Source organism: Ochotona curzoniae, unplaced genomic scaffold (assembly GCF_017591425.1).
Source record: "Ochotona curzoniae isolate NIBS_2020 unplaced genomic scaffold, NIBS_Ocur_1.0 contig_883, whole genome shotgun sequence".
Taxonomy (NCBI): Eukaryota; Metazoa; Chordata; class Mammalia; order Lagomorpha; family Ochotonidae; genus Ochotona; species Ochotona curzoniae.
In genome coordinates, this window is record NW_024466599.1 from 34,282,277 (window position 1) to 34,307,112 (window position 24,836).

At 47.5% G+C, this 24,836-nt stretch overlaps 1 protein-coding gene across 3 annotated transcripts; it reads right to left on the reverse strand.

Annotated features, from left to right (window-relative positions):
• Positions 1-722: 722 nt before the first annotated feature.
• On the reverse strand, positions 723-24,657 carry CCT7 (chaperonin containing TCP1 subunit 7). Of its 3 annotated transcripts, XM_040993217.1 has the most exons (12): positions 24,165-24,657; positions 13,082-13,235; positions 12,467-12,573; positions 9,132-9,257; positions 7,962-8,014; positions 7,438-7,609; positions 3,990-4,154; positions 3,261-3,449; positions 2,562-2,659; positions 2,114-2,246; positions 1,506-1,712; positions 723-1,093 (listed from the first exon to the last, which is right to left on the reverse strand). In XM_040993217.1, exons 1-12 carry the CDS (start codon positions 24,168-24,170, stop codon positions 872-874), a joined length of 1,632 nt encoding a protein of 543 aa, XP_040849151.1. In that variant the 5' UTR covers positions 24,171-24,657; the 3' UTR covers positions 723-871. The 3 variants fall into 3 exon arrangements, with proteins under 3 accessions (XP_040849151.1, XP_040849152.1, XP_040849153.1); XM_040993218.1 differs by lacking the exons at positions 12,467-12,573; positions 13,082-13,235; XM_040993219.1 differs by lacking the exons at positions 7,438-7,609; positions 7,962-8,014; positions 9,132-9,257; positions 12,467-12,573; positions 13,082-13,235.
• Positions 24,658-24,836: the final 179 nt, after the last annotated feature.

Genomic DNA, 24,836 nt, shown 5'->3' on the forward strand with positions numbered 1-24,836 from the left:
TTTTCAAACATGAGGCAAACAATGAGGATTTTACAAATAAATGGAAGTTAAGCCCAAAACTTGATCTACTTTTTAAACCACCAATTAACGAGGGGTGCAGACTTCAAGGCTTGGACCTGCCCGTTGCCTTGTGCTTTCCAGCCCAACTAACCAGGATAACCAGGGTCCTGAGTCCTAGCTTCAGGCAGCAAATGTTTCAGTGATTGATGGTGGTAACCGTTCCTCTCCAGCTGCCAACAACTACTCGCTACAGCTAAGTTCAAATCAGCCATCAGGATTGGCTCAAAGGAATGGGCTGCTAGACCCTGCGAGGTTTCCAGTCCACCAGTGCTGGCCAAAGGGGTAACCCCCCAATCTCAATCTCCCTTGAAGGGTCACCAGAGTGGAGAGGATGTGACATTTCCAACATCTCTCCTAAGGTCCTCAGCCTCAAGATCTGGAGTAAGAACATAGAGTATGAAGGCAGAAGGCACAGAAAGTTACTCTGACAGCCCTACCTAACCATGTCAGGGATAAGCATGATCCTGTTAAGAGCTCCAACTCCATTATGCCACTTCCAAGGCCAAGGATGCAGCTTTGGTGAAGTTTCCAGATGGGAACCACCACTGCAGGGCTCAACCCAGGATTATTGGAAGACCTTTTTTTTTTAAACCTATTTGGCAAGTGATTGCAAAGCAACAATTTGTTACAAACATTTGAGTAAAATTACTGTGCCCAAATAATTTACAGTTAGCTCTAAATGTTAAGTTTTATTTAAATACCCTCCAGTGAGAACCGAATGGGTCAATTACTATCCCTTCCTTCTCACAGCAACTAACCAAGCTAGGGACAGCAAATGTACCCAGTTGCCAGCCAGATGAGAGGGTGTCTCTCAATGGGGACGGCCACGGCCACGACCACGGCCTGCTGCTGGGGGATTATCCACAGTTGAGCGGGGATTCTTGATGGTTTCATCTACGGACACGATAAGGCAAGCAGCCTCTGAAGCTGCTGTCAGGGCATTGATGCGCACCATAGCCGGCTCCCACACAAAGGCCTCAAAGTTGTCAGCAATATCCTCGTTGTTGATGTCCACCCCGTACCATGTGCCACCCTGAAACAGCAACACAAAGGAAAGTGATATGGAACTGTTCTGACTACAGAGGCACCTCCAAAGACAGACTGTTAAGAACCCTTGAAATCTGAACTAGACAAACTTGCCCCAAGACTCAGCATCCCCCCATGGCTTTACTACAGAAACCTAGAGATTCTCCTTCCCACGTTTGCTCCTGCCAGTCACTCCCTTCTAACCCTGCACATGCTGATCACAGAAAAGCTTGAGCCCTCTTCCAGGCAAGCTGCTGTGTTTCCAGTTCTGGCACAGCTGCTTTCTCTACCTCCAGAGGCAGTCACCCAGCTGGTGCTAGGCTGACTTCCAGCCCGTCATTCAGGCTCAAGGGACACAACACAATTCAAAATCCAGTCCCATTCAACCCAATCCTTGGACCTTGAAGAAGAGGACCCACCTGGGCATGCCGTGCCCTCAACTTGTTGAGGATGTTTGTGGCATCGAAACCAGCATTGTCACACAGCTGGCGTGGGATAATCTCCAAGGCCTTGGCATATGCCCCAATCAGCAGCTGCTGTTTCCCTGGAATAGTCCTTGAGTAATCCCGCAGGTATTTGGAAAGCTCCATCTCAATGGCTCCTCCACCAGCCACTACTGAATCGTTCTGCAAAGATCAAAACACCTTTAGACACAACCAGGTCCACAGTCCAAGCTCCAGCCGAGGGTGACTCCTCATTCTCCCATAATCTAGAACCCCAGACACAGCCCCTTACTGGTCCATCCCAAATTCAACAGGTTGAACTTTACGGTTTCTGACCATCATGGTGCTTTGTAGACACACACTGCACAATCCTGCAGTGGCTGTCGACAGTGGCGCCACAGTGTACTGGCCAGACTCTGCCTTAAGGCAGCAGGTCCTGTTTGAAAGATTATCATTTGTGGAACATACCACGCCCACATGCCACCAGAAAGGGCAGATTAGACAACAAAGGACTCATCACACAAACCCAGGGTTTAGTTAGAGAGGTAGAATAGGTGGCCAGGAAGGAGGCCATCAGCCAGTACCTTGATGGCCCTCCTGACAATCATGATGGCGTCATGCAGGGACCGCTCTGTTTCCTCCATAAACTGCTCAGCACCACCACGGAGGATGAAGGTACACGTCTTGGCCTTGGGGCAACCAGTGAAGAAATTGTACCTGTTCCCAGGATCAAATCACACAGGTGAATTCCCTGCTGCTGCTAGCTTACTGCACCCATTCTCTCCACCAAGCCCTCCCAAAATATGCTGGCAGTTCAAGTGTGTACTCAGGTTGTCCAATCCAACCTGAAGGACATTTACTTGTGAAGCTCTGGGATACTAACAACTATGGAGTCAGACTTCTGAGTCAACTAGATCATCTTCCCTCCTGCAACACTCTATGTATGAGTGTTTATGCTCCAAAACGTGAGAACTCAAAAGAACACACACACTGTATCCCATGCCGCAAAATGGCAGGAGGCCACTCACTTACCTCTCGCCTCCAATCTGGGTTTCTTCGAACACTTGGCAGCGGCCCAACACGTCTGGTGTCAGAGCATTCACGCTGGTCTGGATGGAGCCTCCGCAGGCCTGGGAAGCAGAGAAGGCATGACCATCCAGCAGAAAGGCTCACTATGAAGGCAGAGTCAGTCTCCTACCTACTGGTCTCAGAATCAGTTCCCATGCTGGACTGGGGTGCCCAGAGCCCACTGCATTCAAGAGCTCATCCTTTCCCTAATCTTCAAAGTAATCCTTAACTGTCCTTGAAAGAGCAGAAACAAAAAAGAACGAAGACACTTGAAGGATCAACAGGCTTAGTTAAGATGATACTGGCTTCACTTCAGCCTTACCTCCCTACTCCAAACAAGGGTGCTGTGGGGGGGCCCCAGTAAGCAACCACAGGGCAGCACCTTAGACTCAGTAAAACTATCTTTTGTGAGATGCTCAAGAAAGGAAGACATTTGGCTAGAAGCATCACGCCTTGAGCTTGAGCAGCTGATGGTAGTGTTTCTGCCAGATGTTCTCATAAACCAGATTTCCCTCCCAATTTGCTGTGGTCAGACTATTTTTAAGCAGTTTGTAACACCAAAAAGAGCAACAAAACAGCTAAGGAGATGGGGCTGCATTCACACATCAGTCCTTCTCCCAGGGCCATGCAGACCAGCAAGTGGGGTGAAAAAAATCTGTTTACCATCATCGTCCTCTTTAGATCCTCCTCAGGCACCCGGCCGGCACAGAACATGTCCCTGTCTGCAAAGTACTGGGTGGCCACATCTCCAATGGGGAGTTTGGATAGGATGACTTTGGCTCCTGATTGATGGATCTTCTCTAACTTGTCATAGAGAATGTTCCACTCTGCGTCAACAATTGCCTGATAATCCTGAAAAGACACAGAAAAAGCAGAAAGTCACCTTGGAACTAGTAGCTACACCAGAGTTGACACTACCAAGTTGTAAGAAACAGTTGAGTGTGAGTGAGTTCTAGCCTCTCCTAAGGGTGCTGTGCCCCATGGAGTTCCCAATGACAAAACCCCTTCACCCCGATGGCCGTCTTTTCCCACATGACAGCCTAGAGGAAGCCCTGAAGACAGAGGCTCAGGTGCAGTTTGAGATCTGGTCTAGAAGAGGAGCAGCATACATCTGCCTAAACAAGGTTTAGCAAAGTGCTGGACAGACTGTGGCTACAGAGGCCGTGCCAGCCTTGATTCCAGGGCCACAGTGGAGCATTTCAATAGTTTCCCAATCCAATTTCCTCAGGCTGAGGTCCCTCAGGTGACAATACAGAGTAGTATTTAAACATCACTATTCAGAGACCCACAGGAGCCTAAAAGGCAGAGCTGTGCCAAAGACAACCACAAAGACCCAAGGCTCTGACCCAGAAAGCTGCCCTTTCCATGCCACCCCCAGCCTGCTGGGCCTACCTCAACTGTGTGGACTCTGATTTCAGCATTATCCTTCTCGGCTTTCAGCTCAAGTTCTACATTTAAAAGGGCAATCATGGGATTATTGTACTTTTTAGGTTGCATTTCAAAACCAGCGTAAGAGAACGTTTTCTTGAATGCAACACCAGCCACCAGCTGAGACTCCTGTTAAAAAAAAAAAAAAAAAAGTTGAAAAGCATGGAAAAAAAAATTAAGTTGGTAGTTGGCTGGGCTAGTGCTTACCCATTCCCATGAACCAGAAAGAATAAACTAGGTCTTACCAGGTCTTTATCTCACTGTCCAAACAAAGACATTTCATTTCAAAATTTGAGGGACAATCACCTTGAATAAGGCAGAAATTATCTAAGATTATCTCCTTCCATCTCCCAACTCTCACACTCAAGTCTCCTCCCACACACATTCTCACACCCCCAAACGCACACCATACAAAATCTGCTGCAGCCTGAATACTGCCTCGCTCTAGATAAGAACAAGAAATGCCCAGCAAAGTCACCATCATGGCTTCTTCTAGGTCCACAATAGAAAGGGGATTCAACAGCAGGATATAAAGGAAAGCATTCTGCACTCACTAAGTCTTGGATTCAAATCTCAGCTCTCTAAATGGTTTGGCTAAATGGCCAAACCATTCCTCAGCTCCACAAAAAAAGGTAATTCTGCGCCAGCCGGCTGGTTCAACTGGGTAATCCTCCACGTCCAAGCCCATATTCCATATGGGCGCTAGCTCTAGTCCCAGCTGCTCCATTTCCCATCCAGCTCCCTACAGTGGCCTAGGAAAGTAGTAGAGGATGGCCCAATGCCTTGGGAACCTGGCTCCTGGCTTTGGATTGGTTCATTTCCAGCTGTTGAGGCCATGTGGGGAATGACACAGCGGATGGAAAATCTTTCTCTCTCTCTCTCTCTGGAAATCTGCCTAATAAAAATGAGTCTTAAAAAAACAAACAAACAAACAGACAAACAAAAAAACAACCCAACATTGAAATTCTTTCAGTTTTTTCATAATATGCATCCCATGAACTTGTGGATTTAAAAATATTTTGCAGCAAAGCAGGTTAGTTGTTTTATTTTACTTTGTATCCTTTGTCTCCAATTCCTGCATCACTCAAATTCAGAGCCTAGGTGGGTAATACCTAAACAGAATCATGGATGTGTAGAATTAAAAAAAAAAAAAAAGAGTTGTTCCAAGAGGTGGGGAGTGGTGTTTTGGAGTTAGAGAATGAAAAGCTATTCAAAGTCACTAAGATACTAAATCGAGGGCAGGGACCAGCCAGGGAGGGTTGTAGAGGGAGAAAGAAGAAGGTGGGCAGAAATGATACCACTGTGAGAAGGAATACAGAACACAAAACAGTGAGATCTTCAGCAGTCAGACACTGTTGGGGGCTAAGGAGTTAATAGCGTTTGTTAAGCTGAGCAGTAATAAGAACTGGGCTTGCGGCTACAGAAGCAGAGGCTGAACTGTTGACTCTGCAAAACAGGTTTCTCCTGGACTCATTTCCAGACTGAGAAGAACTGGGCTCAGCTGCATGCAATTTCTTCACTACAGGACTTTGTGGGAAAGGCCTACAAGGCCAGGTGAATGTGTAATAAAGAGACTTCTACCATCACTGGTCTCCTTTCAGTGCTTCATCCCCAGACCTTCTCCCTGCCCACGTTGCTAGCTCCGCTGGACGGAGCAAGATAGAGCGCCAAGAGGCTCGAGTAAGACTACAGACACCAGAAAGTCCCCTGGAGTTACTCCTGATAATAAGCAAGCAAATACTATTATCATTTATTGAATTCTGGATCAGGCTTATGTTAAAAATTTTATATTCATTTAATGAATTTGGATAGACTAGGGAAAAGGCAGTGTGTCTTGGAATGCCTTTCCTTCCAGATAAGATTATTTGTTTTTGATACTAGTTAAATGGATACAAACCTGATCTAAAGGAAAGCCCGACGTGAACAGCCATTTCATGCATGTATCTGCCTGCACAAATCCCTACAGGCTGAGGTCACTGAAGCATAATAGAGTAAACGCAGCAAAGCCCAGAGACATCAATATTTTCAAAGCAAAGAACATCTCCAGATCTACAATACCATATCCAAAAAAGTGCTACAGCTGGTGTCCTCATATTGTAGTCACAAGCCACATGCTGCCTCAGGTGCCATCAACTCATTTTCAGAGGCTCGGTAGTCACATGTGCATAGGGTTATGATACTGGACAGCACACCCAGGTAACATTTGTAACATCCCAAAAGGCGCTACAGGACAGCACTAAGTTCAGAGCTACAACAGGGGTAGCCGTTGTGGCGTGGTGTGTTAAGTTGCCATTTGAAATGCCTGTATCCTGCAACTGGTTCAGTCTATGGCTAACGTGCTTGGGAAGGCAGCAGATGACAGCCCAAGTACTTGAATCCCTGCCAAACCTAGATGGAATTCCTGGCTCCTGGCTTTGGCCTGGCCCAGCCCTGGAACAGCATTTCAGGAGTGACCCAGCAGATGGAATACTCTGACTCTGTCATTCTGTTTCGTGAATAAGTAAATCTTAACAAACAAAGCACAAAAACTCACAAAAAAAACACTGTTCGTGCTAATATAAACACATTTTTGAGAACATTAAAAAGCATAAAATTAAGCATTACTAGTGATCATTTATTTATATATTATCTATATGCATGCTTGTATATGGACAAAGTAATTTTGGAGGAACACATGTAAATTCATAAAACTGAATACAGGGGCAGATACCTTGTTGCAACAGGTTAGGGGACGCCATTTACCCATATCAGAGTGTCAGAGTTGGAGTCCTAGGCACTCCCTGGTTATTTCCCACTTATGCAACCTGGGAAAGTAACCCACGATGTTGGGTCCATGTGGGAAACTTGCATGAAGTTTCTGGTTCCTGGGTGTGGTCTGGCCTGGCCCTAGCTGTTGCTGCCATTTGAGCAGTGAACCAGTACATGAAATATTGAGGCCCTCTCTGCCTCTCCCTCTCAAATACATAAATTAATAAGTGTTTAAAAACAGTGACTGTACAAAAGGCTGGGTGGTAAATGGGCCACTGTATTTTGGGCGTTTTTTAGGCAGTTTAAACTATGTATCTATTTAAGATACAAAAATTAAAAAGGGACAACACGATCTTATCTCCCACAAGATTGAATATGGGCTGAAAAAGGCCTGTAGGGGTAGTGTGGCTGGCCCTACCCCTGCACTGCACCCACACCTTAACACAGAGAATCTTAGAATTTAAAAATCAACTAGTCCAACTTTCTATTCTGCTGACAAAGACCCACAGCAGCTACAAAAGATATCCATGGGAAGTTTAGCCCAAGTCTGGCTTCCAGTGCATGCTCTCTCCCCATGCACTCTGTCCTCCTCCCACAATGCTGTCTAATGGTGATGTTCACTGTGAAAGCCAGGGGCTGAGCGGTGAAGCAACAGCAGGCTTACCTCTAAGGCTCCACCTTGGACCTTCTTGATTCCAATCATTTTAAGCTGCAATAAGTCATCGAGCATCATCACCGCATCAACTACCATCTTAGCAAAGAAGGCTTTCTGCTGAGAGATCAGCTTGGAACTCAGGGCTGTCATGGCACATTTTTCCAGCAGCTTCCTCTGCTCCCTGCAACACAAGTGCACAACCTACATCAGGTTTTGAAAACCAAGCGCTGCTTACCTGATTATTATTATAACAGGAAGGCGGATCCTTTCCAGCCTCTAAATTCAGTCCTCTCCAACTTGACCTTTTGTATTTTTATATGGCCAGATTACTAGTGACACATGGAGACTACAGATCTCACATGACAGCTTTTACACTGCAGTCCATAGCCCCATTTGTACTGTGTGACCTAGAGAACAGCAAACAGTCTGGCAAGAGCCAAAAGGCTCCAGGTCCATGTAAGGACTACAATATGCTGCTGTATCCAAACTGACTACAAGAAGTTAAGTTTCTGGCAAAATTCACTAGAACTTACACTTTATCTTGCTTCTTCACAGTCACAGCAATCTCTTTGATCTTGTTAATGGCCTGTCAAGAACAGAAACTGAGTGAGTCTCTAAGGTTAAATCAGACAGTGAAGGCGATCCTCTATCTCTCACTACTTGCTGATCGTCAACTCTTATCCATTTCCGTTCTATAGCTAGAACTAGGTGGATCTTATAACTGCCCAGAAAACAAAAGAAAACAAAACTACAATAGTTCAGCAAAACCCCACAATTAGAAATGTAGAGCAGGGATACAGCTTTGAAGAGTACTAGGGTGCTTCCATAATTAGCTCTGGACCCACAGGTAAAACACTACAACAGATGAGTGGGAGACAAGGTATGACGTGAGAGCAGACCAAACCTCCTGGCCCTCTAAAAACACCTGTGAGAGGTTCTAGCATGTATTAGCTATAGTTAACATACATACCAATATACAGTCAACTTTTTAATCTTTTCTAAAGAACACCTCAAACATAATCTCATTTTAATGTCACTAATTGAAACAGAGATAATAAAACAAGAAAAAGACTCAAAAAGGATTAAGTGACTTGTGCCAGGTCACAAGATGAAGATAAAAACAGGCATGCCTGTGGATGTGTATTGAGGTTCTTGATAAACAAAAACAGCTCCCATAAGGGAGCCACTTGGCCCAGGGGTTGAGCTGCCTGGGTTCAACACTCATCTTTGGCTTCTGACTCCAAAATCCTACTAATTACAGACTGACGAGTAACACTAATGGCCCCATAGCTGGGTTCTTTCTTGCCATCCTCATTGGGGACCTGCACTATGATCCTGTCTCCTAGCTTCACACCCCATACTTTCCTCTCCACTGTGGGCATTTGAAGAGTGAACCAGCAGATGGCAATTCTTGCTCTCTGCCTTTCAAGTAACTATTTCAATTAAAAGCCAAAAAACAAAAGATATTGCTCTAAGATTCTATGTCCACATCACACTCTATAATAGATTGACCTTTTATGAATGAAAGAAATCAATGCATCCGGTTGAACAGCTATCAGAAGGTAGGTAAAACAGATTCCTAGAAGTCAGAAATGCCCAAGGACACCTGTGTCCCAGTCCCCGACACCTCAGTAAAGCATTATCCTCAATACAGCAATATGAAGGTGTCAGGCCCAAGGAAAAGTTAATGAGTACTCCCATACCAACTGGGTGGCTGTGCGGAAAGCTTGGATGATGATCTGGGGGTGCAAACCTTCCTCCACATATGGTTTCACCTGCTTTAGAAACTCTGCAGCCAGCAGCGTCACTGAGGTGGTGCCATCGCCAACCTGGAAGATAGGAACTATGTGTTTGCTGATGTATAAGGGCAAAGCCCTAAATCTGCATTTTCTAGGCAAACTAAAGTTCACTTAAAACTGAGCATTATATAATTTCAATCAGGCTTTCTTTTTTTTCTCTTCCACCCCCGCCTACCCTGAAAACACAGGTTATTTTTCAACAGTCAGAAAGAAGATGATGGTAGTTAGCTCTCTCTCTTGTCAAAGGGTCTTAGGCCACAAAATTAATTCTCCAGAAAGCTCCATTTTCCAAAGACAGCCAGCAGTGACAATCATATGACATCACATTCACAACTGAGAATTTATTAAGCACAAGACTTCGAGATAAAAGTTCTTCTGCTCACAGTGCAATGTTTATTTTAGGTTACAAATAACCATAGCACCTGAAAGTTTGACATAAATATTCTTTAGGGAGCACCAAGTACTACAGGAATACCCAGCTTAACTTCCCAGGACTACCCAAAATTTGTTATTCAAAATAAATAATTACTGGCTCATGATCTTGTTCAGGTAATGCTTTTCCATGATGGAATTTTTTTTTTTTTGGAAAGGCAGATACAGAGAGGAGGAGAGACAGAGAGGGAGATCTTCCATCCGATGGTTCACTCCCCAAGTGAGCATAACGACTGGAGCCGAGCCAATCCAAACAAAGCCAGGAGCCAGGAGCTCTTCTAGGTCTCCTACGCAGGTGCAAGGTCCCAAGGCTTTGGGCCGTCCTCCACTGCTTTCCCAGGCCACAAGTAGATTGCTGGATGGGAAGCATGGCTGCTGGGATTAGAACCGGTGCCCATATGGGATTCCGGCACATGCAAGGCAAGGATTTTAACCACTATGCTATCATGCCGGGCCCTATGATGAAAATTTTTAATGAGGGAGGAAAACAACCAATTTTTTAAAACTGGCTAACTTCTCATTTGAAAAGAATATACTATTAACTATATTTTTATTTTAACTTTTGTATAGGGTAAGAAAATCTCAAAGGGAAAAAAAATGGTTAATGCTGCCAGATTTTTAGACAGAAGGTATATTTCCCTTATAAAGACAGCAACAATTCCAATCAGTTCTTCCCACTTTACTTATATATAAGCCACACTCCTTTATAAGCTACTGAGTCCTTGTAAACTTTATATACCTACTCACGAGATTCTCTAAAAATGCAACCTTTCTCTCCCAAGATTGATTACAAGAGTCCAGGAATTAGAATTAATTTTAAAGACTCATTAATATAGCACTGAATCGTATACATCAAATGGTTAAAGGGGAGGCCGGTTTGTGTCCCAGCTGCTCCACCTCTGATCCAGCTCCCTGCTAACAGCCTGGGAAACAGCAGAGCACGGCCCAAGTGTTTGGGCTTCTGCCACCGACATGTGAGAAGGCAGAGCTCTTGGCTCCAGCCTGGCTCATTCCCAGGCTCTGAGGCCACACTGGAGAGTGAATCAACAGATGAAGATTTCTCTCCATCTCTTTCTGAAACTTTTTTTTTTTAAAGATTTATTTTTAGTGGAAAGTCAGATATACAGAGAGGAGGAGAGACAGTGAGAAAGATCTTCCATCTGATGATTCACTCCACAAGTGAGTGCAACGGCCGGTGCTGCGCCGATCCGAAGCCGGGAACCAGGAACCTCCTCCGGGTCTCCCACGTGGGTGCAGGGTCCCAAAGCATTGGGCCATCCTCCACTGCTTTCCCAGGCCACAGGCAGGCAGCTGGATGGGAAGTAGAGCTGCCGGGATTAGAATCGGCGCCCATATGGGATCCTGGCACGTTGAAGGCGAGAACTTTTAGCCGCCAGGCCCTCTTTCTGTAACTCTGATGTTCAAATATATAAATACATGTTAAAATAAATACATGTTTAAAAGGATAATTTAAAAATTAAAAATTCCTTTTATTTGATAGCAGCACTGTGGTGTAGCAGCTAAGTCTCCACCTGTGGTGCCAACATCCCACTTAAGCACCTCCAGTCCCAGCAGCTGCTCCACTTTCAATTCAGTTCCCTGCTGTGGCCTGGAAAAGCAGTGGAGGGTGACTCAAGGCCTTGGGACCCTGGCACCCATGTGGGAGACCCAGAAGGGGATCTGGAATCTGGCTCCTGACTTTGCACTCACCCAGCTCTCCAAACTCTGACCATTTCAACCATCTGGGGAGCGCACCAGCAATTAGAGGATCTCTTTCTCTCTACCCCTCCTCAATCTGACTCTGCCTTTCAACTAAAGTTAAATATTTACAATAATATATATAAAGATTTTTTTTTTCCCAGTTGGAAGGCAGAGCCCGGCACAATAGCGTAGTGGTTAAGGTCCTGGCCTTGCACACGCTGGGATCCCATTCAGGTGCCGGTTCTAATCCCGACGGCCCTGCTTCCTATCCAGCTCCCTGCCTGTGGCCTGGGAATGCAGTCGAGGATGGACCAAGACTTTGGCACCCTGCACCCACATGGCAGACTGGTAAGAGGCTCCTGACTTTGGATCAGTGCAGCACTGACCCTTGTGGTCACTTGGGGAGTGAACCATTGGATGGAAGATCTTCCTGTCTCTCCTCTTTGTATGTCTGCCTTTTCAATTAAAAGAAAAAAATCTTTAAAATAAAGAAATAAATTGGAAAGGCAGATTTATAGAGAAAAGGGAGACAGAGAGGAAGAGCTTCTGTCTGATGATTCTCTTCCCAAGTGACTGCAACAGCCAGAGCTGCGCCGATCTGAAGTGCAGGGTCCCAAGGCTTTGGGCAGTTTTCAATTGCTTTCCCAGGTCACAAGCAGGGAACTGGATGGGAAGCGGGGCCACTGGGATTAAAACTGGCGAACATATGGCATCCTGGTGTGTGCAAGACAAGGACGTTAGCCACAAGGCTAATGCACCAGGACCAGTAAATAAACTTTTAAAAATTATTCATTTCAAAGAATTACAGAAAAGGAGAGATATAGAGAGAAACAAGAGGAAAGAAAAGGAAAAGGCAGACTGGAAACCTTAGTCTCCAGTTAAATTCTTTACTTAACAATTCATATAAACATATCACTAAGATCTAGGGACCACTGCAATTCACCAATGCATTCATGGGTATGAATGTATTTTAAAGTTTTAATCCCAAATACTCATAAGCATATATTACTTGCACAATTATTGTAATTTTAGATAAAATTTTTGGAGGAGCTGCAAGCAGGCCTGTGTCCCAACCTTCTCCAAACACATCCAACTTATGTTCCTACCTCAGCATCTTGAGATTTTGCAATGTCCACCAAAGTCTTTGCTGCAGGATGAACGACATCAAGGAGCTTCAGGATTGTGGCCCCATCGTTGGAAATTGTAGCTTTGCCTTAAACGAAACACAAACACTTAGTCTCTTCCTTAAGTTCTTCTATTTGGACTTAAGAGTTCATGTATACTTTACTAGGAAGGGCAAAGGGGATCATGCTGGCTGAGACCAATCCAACCTCTTAGGAAGGCGATACTGTGCACAAAGTGTCCCTAAAATCCCATTTATGAAGATCACAGACTCCTGATCTTCTTGAACACCAATGAGTACAGCTCAGTTAGATGCAGGAGAAGTCTGACATGAAAAGCCCAAGCGCTCACACAGCTGATGCTTACTTATTCACATGTCAACTAATACATGATACAATGATAGTGGTCTAACTTTCTAAAGGGTTTTATTTCAAGTCTTTAGGCCACATTTACCCAAGAAGCAACTCCTGAAACCATATTCCACCACCTCAGACTCAGCAATCCCTCACTGAAAGCAATGAAATTTTTGAAACCAATTTCTGTTACTCCCAAATGACCCCGGCTTTTCTGCAAACATGCTTCAGATCCTGTAGGCTTACCTCGGCCATCCACAATAAGTTTATCCATGCCACGAGGACCCAATGTGGTTCGTACAGCCTCGGCGATCACCTGGCAGGCACTGATGTTACTCACAAGCTGGGGGATGCCTTGAGAGCTATCAGTCCCCTCTTTCAACAGGATAACTGGTGTTGGCTAAAGGACAACAAGCAGTTCTTAATTTACAATAAAACACAAAAGGACAAAGAAAACAATTTCCCAACCTCCACACAACAATGATCTAAGGCCTTTTTGAAGCTACCACTCCTGGAGTAGCTGGTTGGCACAGTGGTTCAGACATTCGCCTTGGGATGCCCATGCCCGTGGATTGGAGTCCTTGCTCCCTTGCCTCTGATCCAACTCTGTTCATGTGCACTCTGGGAGACAGAAGCTCATGGATCAAGTGTTGGGGTCCCTGCCACCCATGTGTGACTCTGGGCTTGCTGCACGCATTTAGGGAGTATGGAAGATCTCCTTATTTTTGTCTCTGCCTTTAAATTAAAAACTAAAAAACACACAATGCCTCATTAGTGTCCACATCTATTTCTCCAGCAGCCTCTACTTTCAGACTGCCAAGAGCACTCAAGAATGTCAGACAGGACAATGGCCTAGGGACTACTGACCCAGACTTAAAAAACAGATGATCATGTTTCCCAGCCTTTTCAACTTCTGACCTTATTCCCTGCACTAAGTAATTAGGTCACAGCAAGGAAGGAAGAATCCCTGCTCAGTATTCACCCTCTCCTAGAACATGCACTTGTCTGTTACAGCTCAATCTTTGAGAAGCACGGCAGGCACTCTCGCAAAACGCAGTGTCCACAGCTTGCAGGGTCACCTGGAGATGCTCAGGTGGGTAGCTTTGCCAGTGACATTCAGTTGGAGTATATAGGAAAACGGGAAGAGAAACCAACAATGCCTTTGTCCTGCCTCACAAACAGTTCTAATTACCCAACAACAGTAGCCTTCTCTCAGGCTGATTCTGGGGAACTCATTTCTAATCAGATGCCACCCAGCATTTGTCTGAATTTCCCACTAGCCCCCTAAAACAGCCAAGTAGTCTCTGTGGGGGCTTCATCTGCAGCCCTGCTTTTAAGACTCTAGGAATGGGCCTGGTGTGGTGGTCTAGAGGCTAAAGGTCTCATCTTGAACACACCGGGATCCCATATGGGCACTGGTTCTAATCCCAGCAGCCCCGCTTCCCATCCAGCTCCCTGCTTGTGGCCTGGGAAAGCAATTGAGAATGGACTAAAGCCTTGGGACCTTGCACCCGGGTAGGAAACCCAGAAAAAGTTCCTAGCTCCTAGATTTGGATCAGCACAGCTCCAGCCATTGAGGCCACTTAGGTGTGATTCACTGAACGGAAGATCTTCCTCTCTGTCTCTCCTCCTCTTTGTATATCTGACTTTACAATTAGAAAAAAAAAAAAAGACTCTAGGAATGCAGGCCTACTGCATGTGTTAAAAGTCTGCTTAGGTGCCTTTGCTCCTGGGAGCAAGTGGGTGTTTCTTCTGTACACCTGCAAGTCAGTCTTCAGACAAGCTCCTGAACAGCATCAAGTCTCCTCAGTATTTCCACATTTGTGTGTGAAACAGTGTGGCAAGGGTAAACATTTCCAAACTTTCAGGGCTCACTATGTGCTACTACGCTCTGACTGTATTCCTGACTTCAATCTGGCCCAGGTGTTGTGGGCATTTGGGGAGAAAGCAGATGAGATCTCTCTGTCTCTCTGCTTCTCAATACATAGATAACAAAAAGAATGCCTATCAGATAACCCCTTCTATGTGGGGTCAGGTACGGGCCAGAGGGAAAACCCCTTCCTTTCCCATGAGCAGCCCAGGTCTGATGACAAGAAAGGGCTTCTCACTACTCCTTCCTTTCCCATGAGCAGCCCAGGTCTGATGACAAGAAAGGGCTTCTCACTACTCCTAGCTATCTTTCAGGTGCTCAGCTGGCCCAGTCCCTCTCAGCAGGAGAAAGACCTAGCCTCTCAGCTTTCCCCATCTTGCTAAATCATTTCTTAAGCAGCATCTCATCTGGTCTACACGTGCCCTAATGCAGTCTTAACCATGTAAGTAAAAAACCAACTTGGGTCTCAATCCTTTCCCACTGCCTTCAACAGGCTAATTCATACCCAAATTTCCCATCTCCACCCCCAAAGTGTACAGAAATAAGCAACCCTGCCATTTCCTTTCTTCTTGTGCCAATAGCACTCTGCAAACGTTGAGCTAATGTTCTGAAAACCTGCTGACCCTCTGTTACAAGTGTGACCAGCACCAGCCCCACAGAGTAACACAGTAAAAGAAGTGCAAAGACTTCCAGTGCCTAGAGAAACAGCGTCATGATAGGAAGCAAAGTGGCTATGGTGGGCAGACAAGCCCATTTTCCAGAAACGGGAAAGAACTACAAAGAAGAGTGTGTTGAGGTTTGAGAGCCCAAGTGCAGACCCAGGAGAATGTTGACTATTAAGAGATACCAACTCCAATTGGGAAGAGATAAGAGAAAGGGCCAAGTGTTCCAGTTCTAATCTTCACCTGCTGTTTTGTTTTGAAGACAATAAAATCTTAAAAATACATATAAATATATTAAAAACCCCAGCTATAGGCAACTGCCTAGGTTGCATAATACACATTAGCAGCACCTGCGGTCACTCTCCTGCTGCCCATATGACCTTGAGAATAGGAGAACTCTAAAACAGCTGCATAAGTTGCACTGTACCTAGGTAAGTGTGTTGCACTGCTGGGAGAAAAGAATCTAATAGCTGGGAGTGAGCCTGACTAATGCCAAATTTGTGTTAACTATACCAGTATGCCAGCATAGCTACTTACTCTTTTCTTCTTTTCTTTTTTTTTTTTAAAGATTTATTTTTATTATTTTTTCATTGGAAAGGCAGATATACAGAGAGGAGAGACAGAGAGGAAGATCTTCCGTCCGATGATTCACTCCCCAAGTGAGCGCAACGGGCCGATACTATGCCGATCCGAAGCCAGGAGCCTCTTCCGGGTCTCCCACGCGGGTGCAGGTTCCCAAAGCGTTGGGCCGTCCTCGACTGCTTTCCCAGGCCACAGGCAGGGAGCTGGAAGGGAAGCGGGGCTGCCGGGATTAGAACCGGCGCCCATATGGGATCCCGGGCGTGCAAGGCGAGGACCTTTAACCACTTGCGCCACCGCGCCGGGCCCTCTTTTCTTCTTTTATAAAGGTGATCTGGGCCCAAAGCGAAGGCTCAGTGGCTAAAGTTCTCACCTTGCAAACACTGGAATCCCATTCGGACACCAGTTCATGTCCTAGATGCTCCACTTCCCATCCAGCTCCCTGCTTGTGGCCTGGGAAAGCAACTGAGGATGGCTCAAAGCCTTGGGACCCTGCACAGGCTGGGAGACTTGGAAGAAGTCCCTGGCTTCTGCCTTCGATCAGCTCAGCTCTGGCCATTGTGGCCATTTGGGGAATGAACTAGCAGATGGAAGATCTAATTCTCTCTGTCCTTTTCTCTGTAAATCTGATCAGCCTTTCCAAGAAAAATAAATTGAAAAAATTTTTTTTTAAAAAGTGGTCAACCAGGACACTGCACTTGTAGGTAGAGGGGGGCTTAAACTGGGTTGTTTGCAGGAGGAAAAAAACCAATGCACACATCCATATGGGAGACTGAGCTGGGCTAGTTAGTATCAACCACTGCCCATTGCCTACCAGAGCACCCAAGAGTTAGAGAGGGGGGAACATCCAGGCAGAGATAGTCCACATACCTGCCACTGAGTGTTGGGGTAGGGGATAGACCACATCAGGCTCGGCCATGACACTAACCAGCATGTCAGAGAACCAGGTCTGGGGCAGATTCTGTGGGGGATTCCTGGGTTTACCCACCTAGTACTATATATCTGCTGATTCGCTTGAGAGCTGGGCCTGGTGATGGGCCAATCTAGGCATGACCAGAGAACTTACAGACACTCGTGGGAACTGCGGTTGGGGTGGGACAGGCTGGGCTGCAATATCCACCAACATACACAAAGGTTGAGACTGGGAGACAGACTATGCACCCATTGGCATGTGTGATATAGGGAGGCTCAAATCACTAGAGCTAGGCTGTAACTATTTTTTCTTTACTACTACGTTTGAAGTCTTAAGCAATAAATCTTACAACTGTTGTAACTGCTTTGCCGCTACCCTTGAAGTCCGCAGCAATAAACTTTTCAAAGAATCTTTACCGTATCGGGGTCTTGCTTGTGGGACGAGGGACCCCGATAAGCCAGAATGGGCATGGGCTGGTCTGGAAAGGCTGTACTACCTGCCAGTGAATGTTGGGACTACAGGTAGGCCAAGTCAGGCTGAGCCAAACACTACAGATTCGTGTGAGATTAGTGACTGGGAACTGATCTGACAGGGGAGCTTGAGGAACTCCCCTGTTAAGATGTAAGTGGTGAGCCCAAGAACTGAGCTGGGAGCAGTCCTGGACAGGACAGGCTGTCATCAGAACATGTAGTCAGGTTTGGGGGTAGCCCTGGCTGGGCAAGTCTGTAACATCTTCTGGTAGGTATTAAGAGTCAGGACGGGTGCAGGCCAGGCCAAGTTGGGATTCCATACCTGCCAGCTCACATCAAGTCTGGGACGGGGCTGGCCAGACAGAGCCAGGCTGGAGCACCCACTGGCAAATGCCAAGGTGAGACAAGCCATGCCAGACTGGGTTGTTGCACCCACTTGCACATGCAAAATCCCAGGCCAGAGCAACCTTGGGGTGGGGGGGGAATAGGAACAACTGTGGAGACTCTCCCGTTTGGCCACTGCTCCCATTGGTGAATGTAAGAGTTAATACTGGGGTGGACCAGGCTGGGCAGAGCTGCAACAACCTTTAGCCTGCATGTGAGCTGGGTTAGGGGGAGGACCAGGCTAGGAGAGGCCAATGCATCCACTGGTGCATGCAAGAGCTGGGTTGGGACAAGTGCCAATTGGCTGGGCTTTGCCACAGCATCTGCTGCCAAGTACCGGGACATGGTGCAAATCATGTCAGATTGGACCACAATATCCCCTGAAAAATGCAAGATCCAGGATTGGGAGTAGGCCTAATAAGGAAACTGTAGGCATTCCTCTGTGGGGCTGTAGCTCTCGCTGATGTGCAGGAGATCCATGGTTGTGGCTGGGCCAGGCTGGACAAGGCGGTAAAACCCATTGGCTGACATGTAGACTGGATTGTGGGGTGGGGTGGGCTGAGCTAAGTTGCAACACTCATAGACGCATATGGGAGTCTGACTGGACTCAAAACTCCAGCCACAGGGAAGATGACATGATCTGTGGTTTGAGCTCGGATTATACCCATGAGTCAGGACTGGGCTTCCTCATTGCTGATGCCTGTGCAGAGGACAGCATGCCCAGGTGCTTATGAGGGACAAGATGGCCAGCTCATTTAGGCCTGCAGAAGACATTGAGTGCCATGTCAAAAAATGGAGGACAGAATGGGTTGGACAGCTCTCCTGACTGAACTTTGGCAGCAAGTGTGTGGTTGAGCGGTTCCACCGGGGTGGACTCTGTCAGCCAGTGGACCTTAGGATTATCTCAACCTTGGTGCAACAGAACGAGCAGCATCTCAGAACTATCAAAATCACTTAAGCAATACTCTTAGAACATTATTCTCCACATTGAGGTTTCTAATACGAAATCAGGTGGACACCCCCATTCCTGAGAACTGATAATAGTTTGGCAGTTGGGGGTAGTTCCCACCTCCTCCCCCCAACACAGGAAAAAAGGGGAAGAAAAGGAAAATTGGAAGCATTTGTCTCACGATCTACCTCCGTACCTTGACCCTCCCCACTCTCATTAGTGGTCCTCATGGGGTTGCATCCTTGTCAACTATGCAAACAACATCAAAAGTAAAGTCTGTTTTTTTTTAGTTTAAAAAAAAATCCCTGCCATTTTATAACAAAATCACTTTCTTATCACTACCTCGATTTTCCCAGTTTTCTCCACAGCAACAAACAAAGGCATCCTCAACCGAAGATTCTATAGCTGTCTCTTCACTTCTTTGCTCACTCATAACCCATCTTAAAGAAGTAAATAATTAAACAGAGAAGGAGAAACACAGAGATCTTCTACCCTCTGATTCACTCTCCAAATGGCCGCAGCACCCAGAGCTGGGAGCCAGGAGCTTCTTCAGGTCTACCATTAGCAGGGAGTGCAGGTGCTGGCCCGGCCTAATAGCCTAGTGGCTAAATCCTTGCCTTGCAACTGCTAGGATCCCATACAGGTGCTGGTTCACATTCCAGCTGCTCCACTTCCCTTCCAGCTCCCTGCTTGTGGGCTGGGAAAGCAGTCGAGGATGGCCTAAAGCCTTGGGACTCTGCACTCGCGTGGGAGACATAGAGCATGCTCCAGTCTCCTGGCTTCAGATTGGCTCAGCTCCAGCCATTGTGGCCATTTGAGGAGTAAAACCAGCAACAAAGATCTTTCTCCATCTTTCCTCTCTGTATATCTGCCTTTCCAGAAATGGCAGGATTAAAACTGGTGCCCATATGGGTTCCTAGTGTATGTAAGACAAAGACTTTAGCCACCAGGCTACTACACCGGGTCCTGGTCTCAGTCTTTTATGATTAATTATATTTAATCTGAAAGCAGAATTAGAAAAAGAGGAGGAAAAAAGGAGAGATGTCTTCTATCCACTGGTTTATTCCCCAGTGACCACTGCTGGGTCAGGCCAAAGCCAGGCATATTCCCATGGCTCTCACATGGGTACAGAGACCCCCAAGCAATTGGTCTGCACAGCTGCTTTCCTAGGGCATTAGCAGGGAGCTGGACTGGAAGTGCAGCAGCCAGGACTTGAATCAGTGGCCATTTGGGATGCTGGTGCTGCGCCACAATACAATCCCCCCACAACTTAGCTTAAAATAAAAACTTGGAAGGTAAGTGCCAGAGTAAGGTTCTTAATTTGTAGAGTGCCATGATTTGGCCCACATGAAGCAATATTCAGCAGCTTTTGGTGAAAACTCAACAGTTATCTGAAAGTGCTTGATATAAGCCATGAAGGTACTGACTTATTGGCTTAAAAACAAACAACCCTGACAATATGGTGACTCTGTGGGACAGCTTCTGGCGTAGCAGTTAAGCTACCCAGATGGAATGCCCATATTCTAAACCAAAATGCCTCGGCTCAACCCTTGAATCTGCTTCCGATTCCAGCTTCCTGCCTGTGTGCACCCTAGGAGTAACTGGGTCTTTCTAGCTTCCGCCTGCTCTAACCCAAACCATTACATTCAGCAATGAAGCTCTGTGTGTCTGACTCAAATAAAAACACATCAATTAAAAGAAATAAAGACTGGGCCCGGCATGATAGCATAGTGGTTAAAATCCTTGCCTTGCAAGTGCTGGGGCCCATATGGTCACCGGTTCTAATCCTGGTGGCCCTGCTTCCCATCCAGCTCCCTGCTTGTGGCCTGGGAAAGCAGTGGAGGACGGCCCAAAGCCTTGGGACCCTGCACCCACGTGGGAGACCTGGAAGAGCTCCTGGCTCCTGCCTTCGGATTGGCTCGGCTCCAGTAGTTATGCTCACTTGGGGAGTGAACCATCGGATGGAAGATCTTCCTCTCTGTCTCTCCTCCTCTATGTATATCCACCTTTCCAATAAAAATAAATAAATCTTAAAAAAAAAAAAAGACCGAGAACTTAGAAGCACAAAGAAAGGACTCTGAAACAGTCCACGCATTTCCCAACCTTTTCTGAGCTTTGAGAGGTTCTAAAGCAGAGATAGGAACCTGTTTTTCTGCCAAGGCCCATTTAGACACTTCTAACATCACTCATGAGCCATGCAAGATTATCAACTGATAGGGCCAGCATTGTGGTATAGAGGGTTAAGTTGCTGTCTGTGATGCTGGCACCCCATACAGGCAACAGTTTAGGTCCTTCATGCTCCACTTCTCAACCTTTACCAATGAATGACCTAAGAAAGTACCAGATACTGGCCACAATGGCCTTTGCATCCACGTAGGAGACCAGCAAGAAACTTCTGCCTCCTGGCTTTGGCCCGGCCCAGCCCAGGTTGATGCAGCCATTTGGGGAGTAAATGAGTAGATGGAAAACCTTCTCTCCATAAATCTTTCCAATATAAATAAGTAAAGAAATAAAGTTTTAAAAAAGAGAACGATCTTCCATCTTCTGGTTCCCTCTCCAAATGGCTGAAATGACTGGAACTAAGCCAATCTGAACCCAGGAGTCGGAGCTTCTTCCAGGTCTCCCACGTGGGTGCAGGGTCCTAAGTCTTTGGGCCATCCTCTATTGCTTTCCCAGGCCACAAGCAGGGAGTTAGATGGAAAGTGGAGCAGCCAGGATATAACTGGTGCCCGTATGGGATCCCAGCATTTGCAAGGTGATGATGTAGTCATTGCACTAGGCCCCAGAATATCAGTTTAATGACTGTCCTCTTTATCCTCTTTAGAAACCTTATAGAGGGGCCCCGCACGGTGGCGCAGTGGCGCAGTGGTTAAGGTCCTCGCCTTGCACGCCCGGGATCCCATATGGGTGCCGGTTCTAATCCCGGCAGCCCTGATTCCCATCCAGTTTCCTGCCTGTGGCCAGGGAAAGCAGTCGAGGATGGCCCAAGGCTTTGGGACCCTGCACCCGCGGGAGACCCGGAAGAGGCTCCTGGCTTCAGATCGGCATAGCATCGGTCGTTGTGCTCACTTGGGGAGTGAATCATCGGACGGAAGATCTTCCTCTCTGTATATCTGCCTTTCTAATAAAAAAATAAATCTTTAAAAAAACAAAAAAAACACCCCCCCCCCAGAAACATATGGTCCAGTGCAGTGGCTCAAAAGGTTAACCTTTTGCCTGCTAATATCAGCAACCCATAGTAGGTATTGTTCCAATTGTTCCACTTCTGACCCAATCTCTACTTGTGGTCTGGGAAAGCACTGAGGGATGGCTCAAGTCCTTGGGACCCTCCACCTATGTACAAAACCTAGAAGCTTTTGGCTTCAGACTGGCTCGGTTACAGCCACTGCAACCATTTGGGGAGTGACTTGACAGATGGAAGATCTTTCTGTGTCTCCTTCTCTGTAAACCTTTCAAATAAAAATAAATAAATAAATAAATAATAATAAAAACCTTTACGAAGCCTATTATGACTGATGTCATTTAAAATAAGATCAGGTTTGTATATACAAAGCACACAGGGCTAGGCGCCACGAAGGGAAGACTGCACATTGTATATCAAAATCACAGGAACCAGGTTTTAGGGGCTCTTTTACACGTCTTTGCATCAGACAGCTCCAGAATACAAAAGACCAACGTGCTAAGCAAAAACAAGGCAGATTGTTAGCAACAGAAGATTCACATCCCAGAATGAGAGAAACACAGCAGGGAGTCAAACAGTGCAAGGATCTGTTTGAGGGACACACCAGTGTGGGTGGTCCAGAGCTCCTTGCAGAGCCCACCCAGGCACAGGAGAACCTTCGTTCTGATGGCCAGTTCTCCCAACGCCAGCTAAAGCACGTAAGGTGGCCCCGCTGCAGGATACACAGCACAGGAGCAAAGGCAGCAAGCAGCAGCACCTGCAGGCTAGATGCTTTGCTTGTATTTACTACACCCTGGGACTGATGGTCAGAGGCCAAGTCACATAGCTCGGCAATGAAGCTGGGCATTCAGTGTGGCTCCACCGCCCACTCTGAGCCGCTGCTCTCTGGGGCCTGTGCCATGTTGGAGGACCTCAGGTCAGCTTACAGTGGGAGAGCAGGGGCTGGACACCCATCTCCTGACAACAACCTCCTGAATGCAGACCCAAAAACCATGCAGTGATGCCTCAACTAACAGGGTCCCTGTCACCCACAAGGAAGACTTGGATTGTTTTCCAGGTCTCTGGGAATTCAGGAATGAAGTAATGATTGGGGGAAAGGCAGGCATTTGATGCAGCAGTTAAGATGTTGCTTGGAGACGCGATGGGGGCACAGCGGGCAAAGCTGCCACCTACGGCGCTTCCTGGCTGCCCCACATGCCATTCTGCTACCTACTGACCTTCCTAGGAAATCAGCAGCACATGACTTGGGCCCCCACACCTATGAGAGACCTGGAGGAAAGCGCCTGGCGTTTGAGCGGTCCAGCTCCAGCCACTTAGGGAGGGAAACAGTGGAAGAGCGCTTCTCCTCCACACAGGTGTCAGCAAGTTCCAAAGGGAGAAAAGGGGCGAAAGGGGAAGGGCTTTGCAGACATACAGGGACCTTCTGAGGAACTTCCGGAATTCACCTCTTCCCCCACTCCTCCCCCGAACGAACGAACACGAACGAACACACACACACACACACACACACACACACGAAAACAGGCGCGCGCGCGCACACACACACACACACACACACACACACACACACACACACACACACACACACACACACACACACACACACACACACACACACACACGAAAACAGGCCCCCGAGTTAGGCAGCCAGCTACCGAAAAGCCCAACATCACCCGAGTCAGGTCCTCGCCCCTCTAATGCATTGCACCCATTTACACCCCTTCGTTTCGTCTTAGCTGAGACACGGCACGCCCAACCACGAGCTAGGCACAGGTACATCCAGGAAGCACTACACATGCGTTTATTGACTGAGTGCATGAACTAAAGTACGAGCAGGGGAATCTGGCTTCCATGCATGCGGCTGCAGTCGGTCAGCGGCACAGCCATCCCACATTGAAACCCTGGGGTTGGCCCTGCAGGTTCTAGGAAGCATGCGTTCTTCCGTCCCGCGTTTCCAAATCCGCACACCCCACCCGCACTCGTCTGGCACGCGGGTCAGGACTGCGGGGTCGCAGAGCCGAAAACGGGGTTCCCTACGCGGGTTCGTGGCCCCAAGGCACCCTGGGACTTGTAGTCTCCAAGTCGGCCCGATCACGGACTGGAGCCACACACCAGCCTTTGCTAACGGCTCCTGCTCCGTGCCCGCGGGAAGAATGGCCGCGAAAGGCTGGGGACGCCCAAGGGCTACAAACCCGGGCGTGGACGGAGGCTGAAGGCAAGAGAGGGTCCTATAGGACAAGTCCTAAGCCGGGCGTCCCAGACATCAGCCAGATGGCAGCGGATGCCCGCGGATGCCGACGGATGCGCCAGAAGCCACTCACCATCATCTTGAAAGCTTATTCAGTAGCCCGCTACGCCTCCTCCTCCTCTCTCCTCTGCGTCCGGGCCGCCCAGCAAGCCCACAATGCCTCGCGTCAGAGAACTTCCCAGAAGCTTCGCCAGGCCGTTGGACCGGGAGGAAGGGGGCGGGCCGCTTCCGCCACTCGCTGATTCGCTACCACAGAGTCGCCGTGGCTAGAAAGGCAGCCGGGCTCGCGGGGCGCTCTAGCGAGCAGCGTTAGCAATCGGAGGGTGGCTCCTTTTCAGTCGGCCTTAGTGGAGTCCCTGCTCGGCCCGGGTCACCTGCTCACTCTGATTTAATCCTCTCCGACCCCGAACGCCAGACCAAGGAATGCTCTCCACACGTTTAATGGCCGCCGACTGTGGGCCAGGCTTAAGCTACAAGCACGTCTCGAGAGTGATCTCGTTTCCCCTTCACAACGGGTGCTGCTGAGGTGCCTGTGTTACAGACAAGGGAACTGGAGCTAAGCGAGGTGTCAGTCACACACGGAGGAGTGAAGCGGAGGCCGGAGTGGACATCCGACGGAAGCCTCTCCAAGAGGGGGCAGCCTGGAAGACAGCCGATCTTCGTTTAAAGGCGGCCACGGCCAAGTCAGGGGCTGACCGACGGCATGAAGCGAATCATGCAGGGAATCCCACCTCCGGCCCACGGT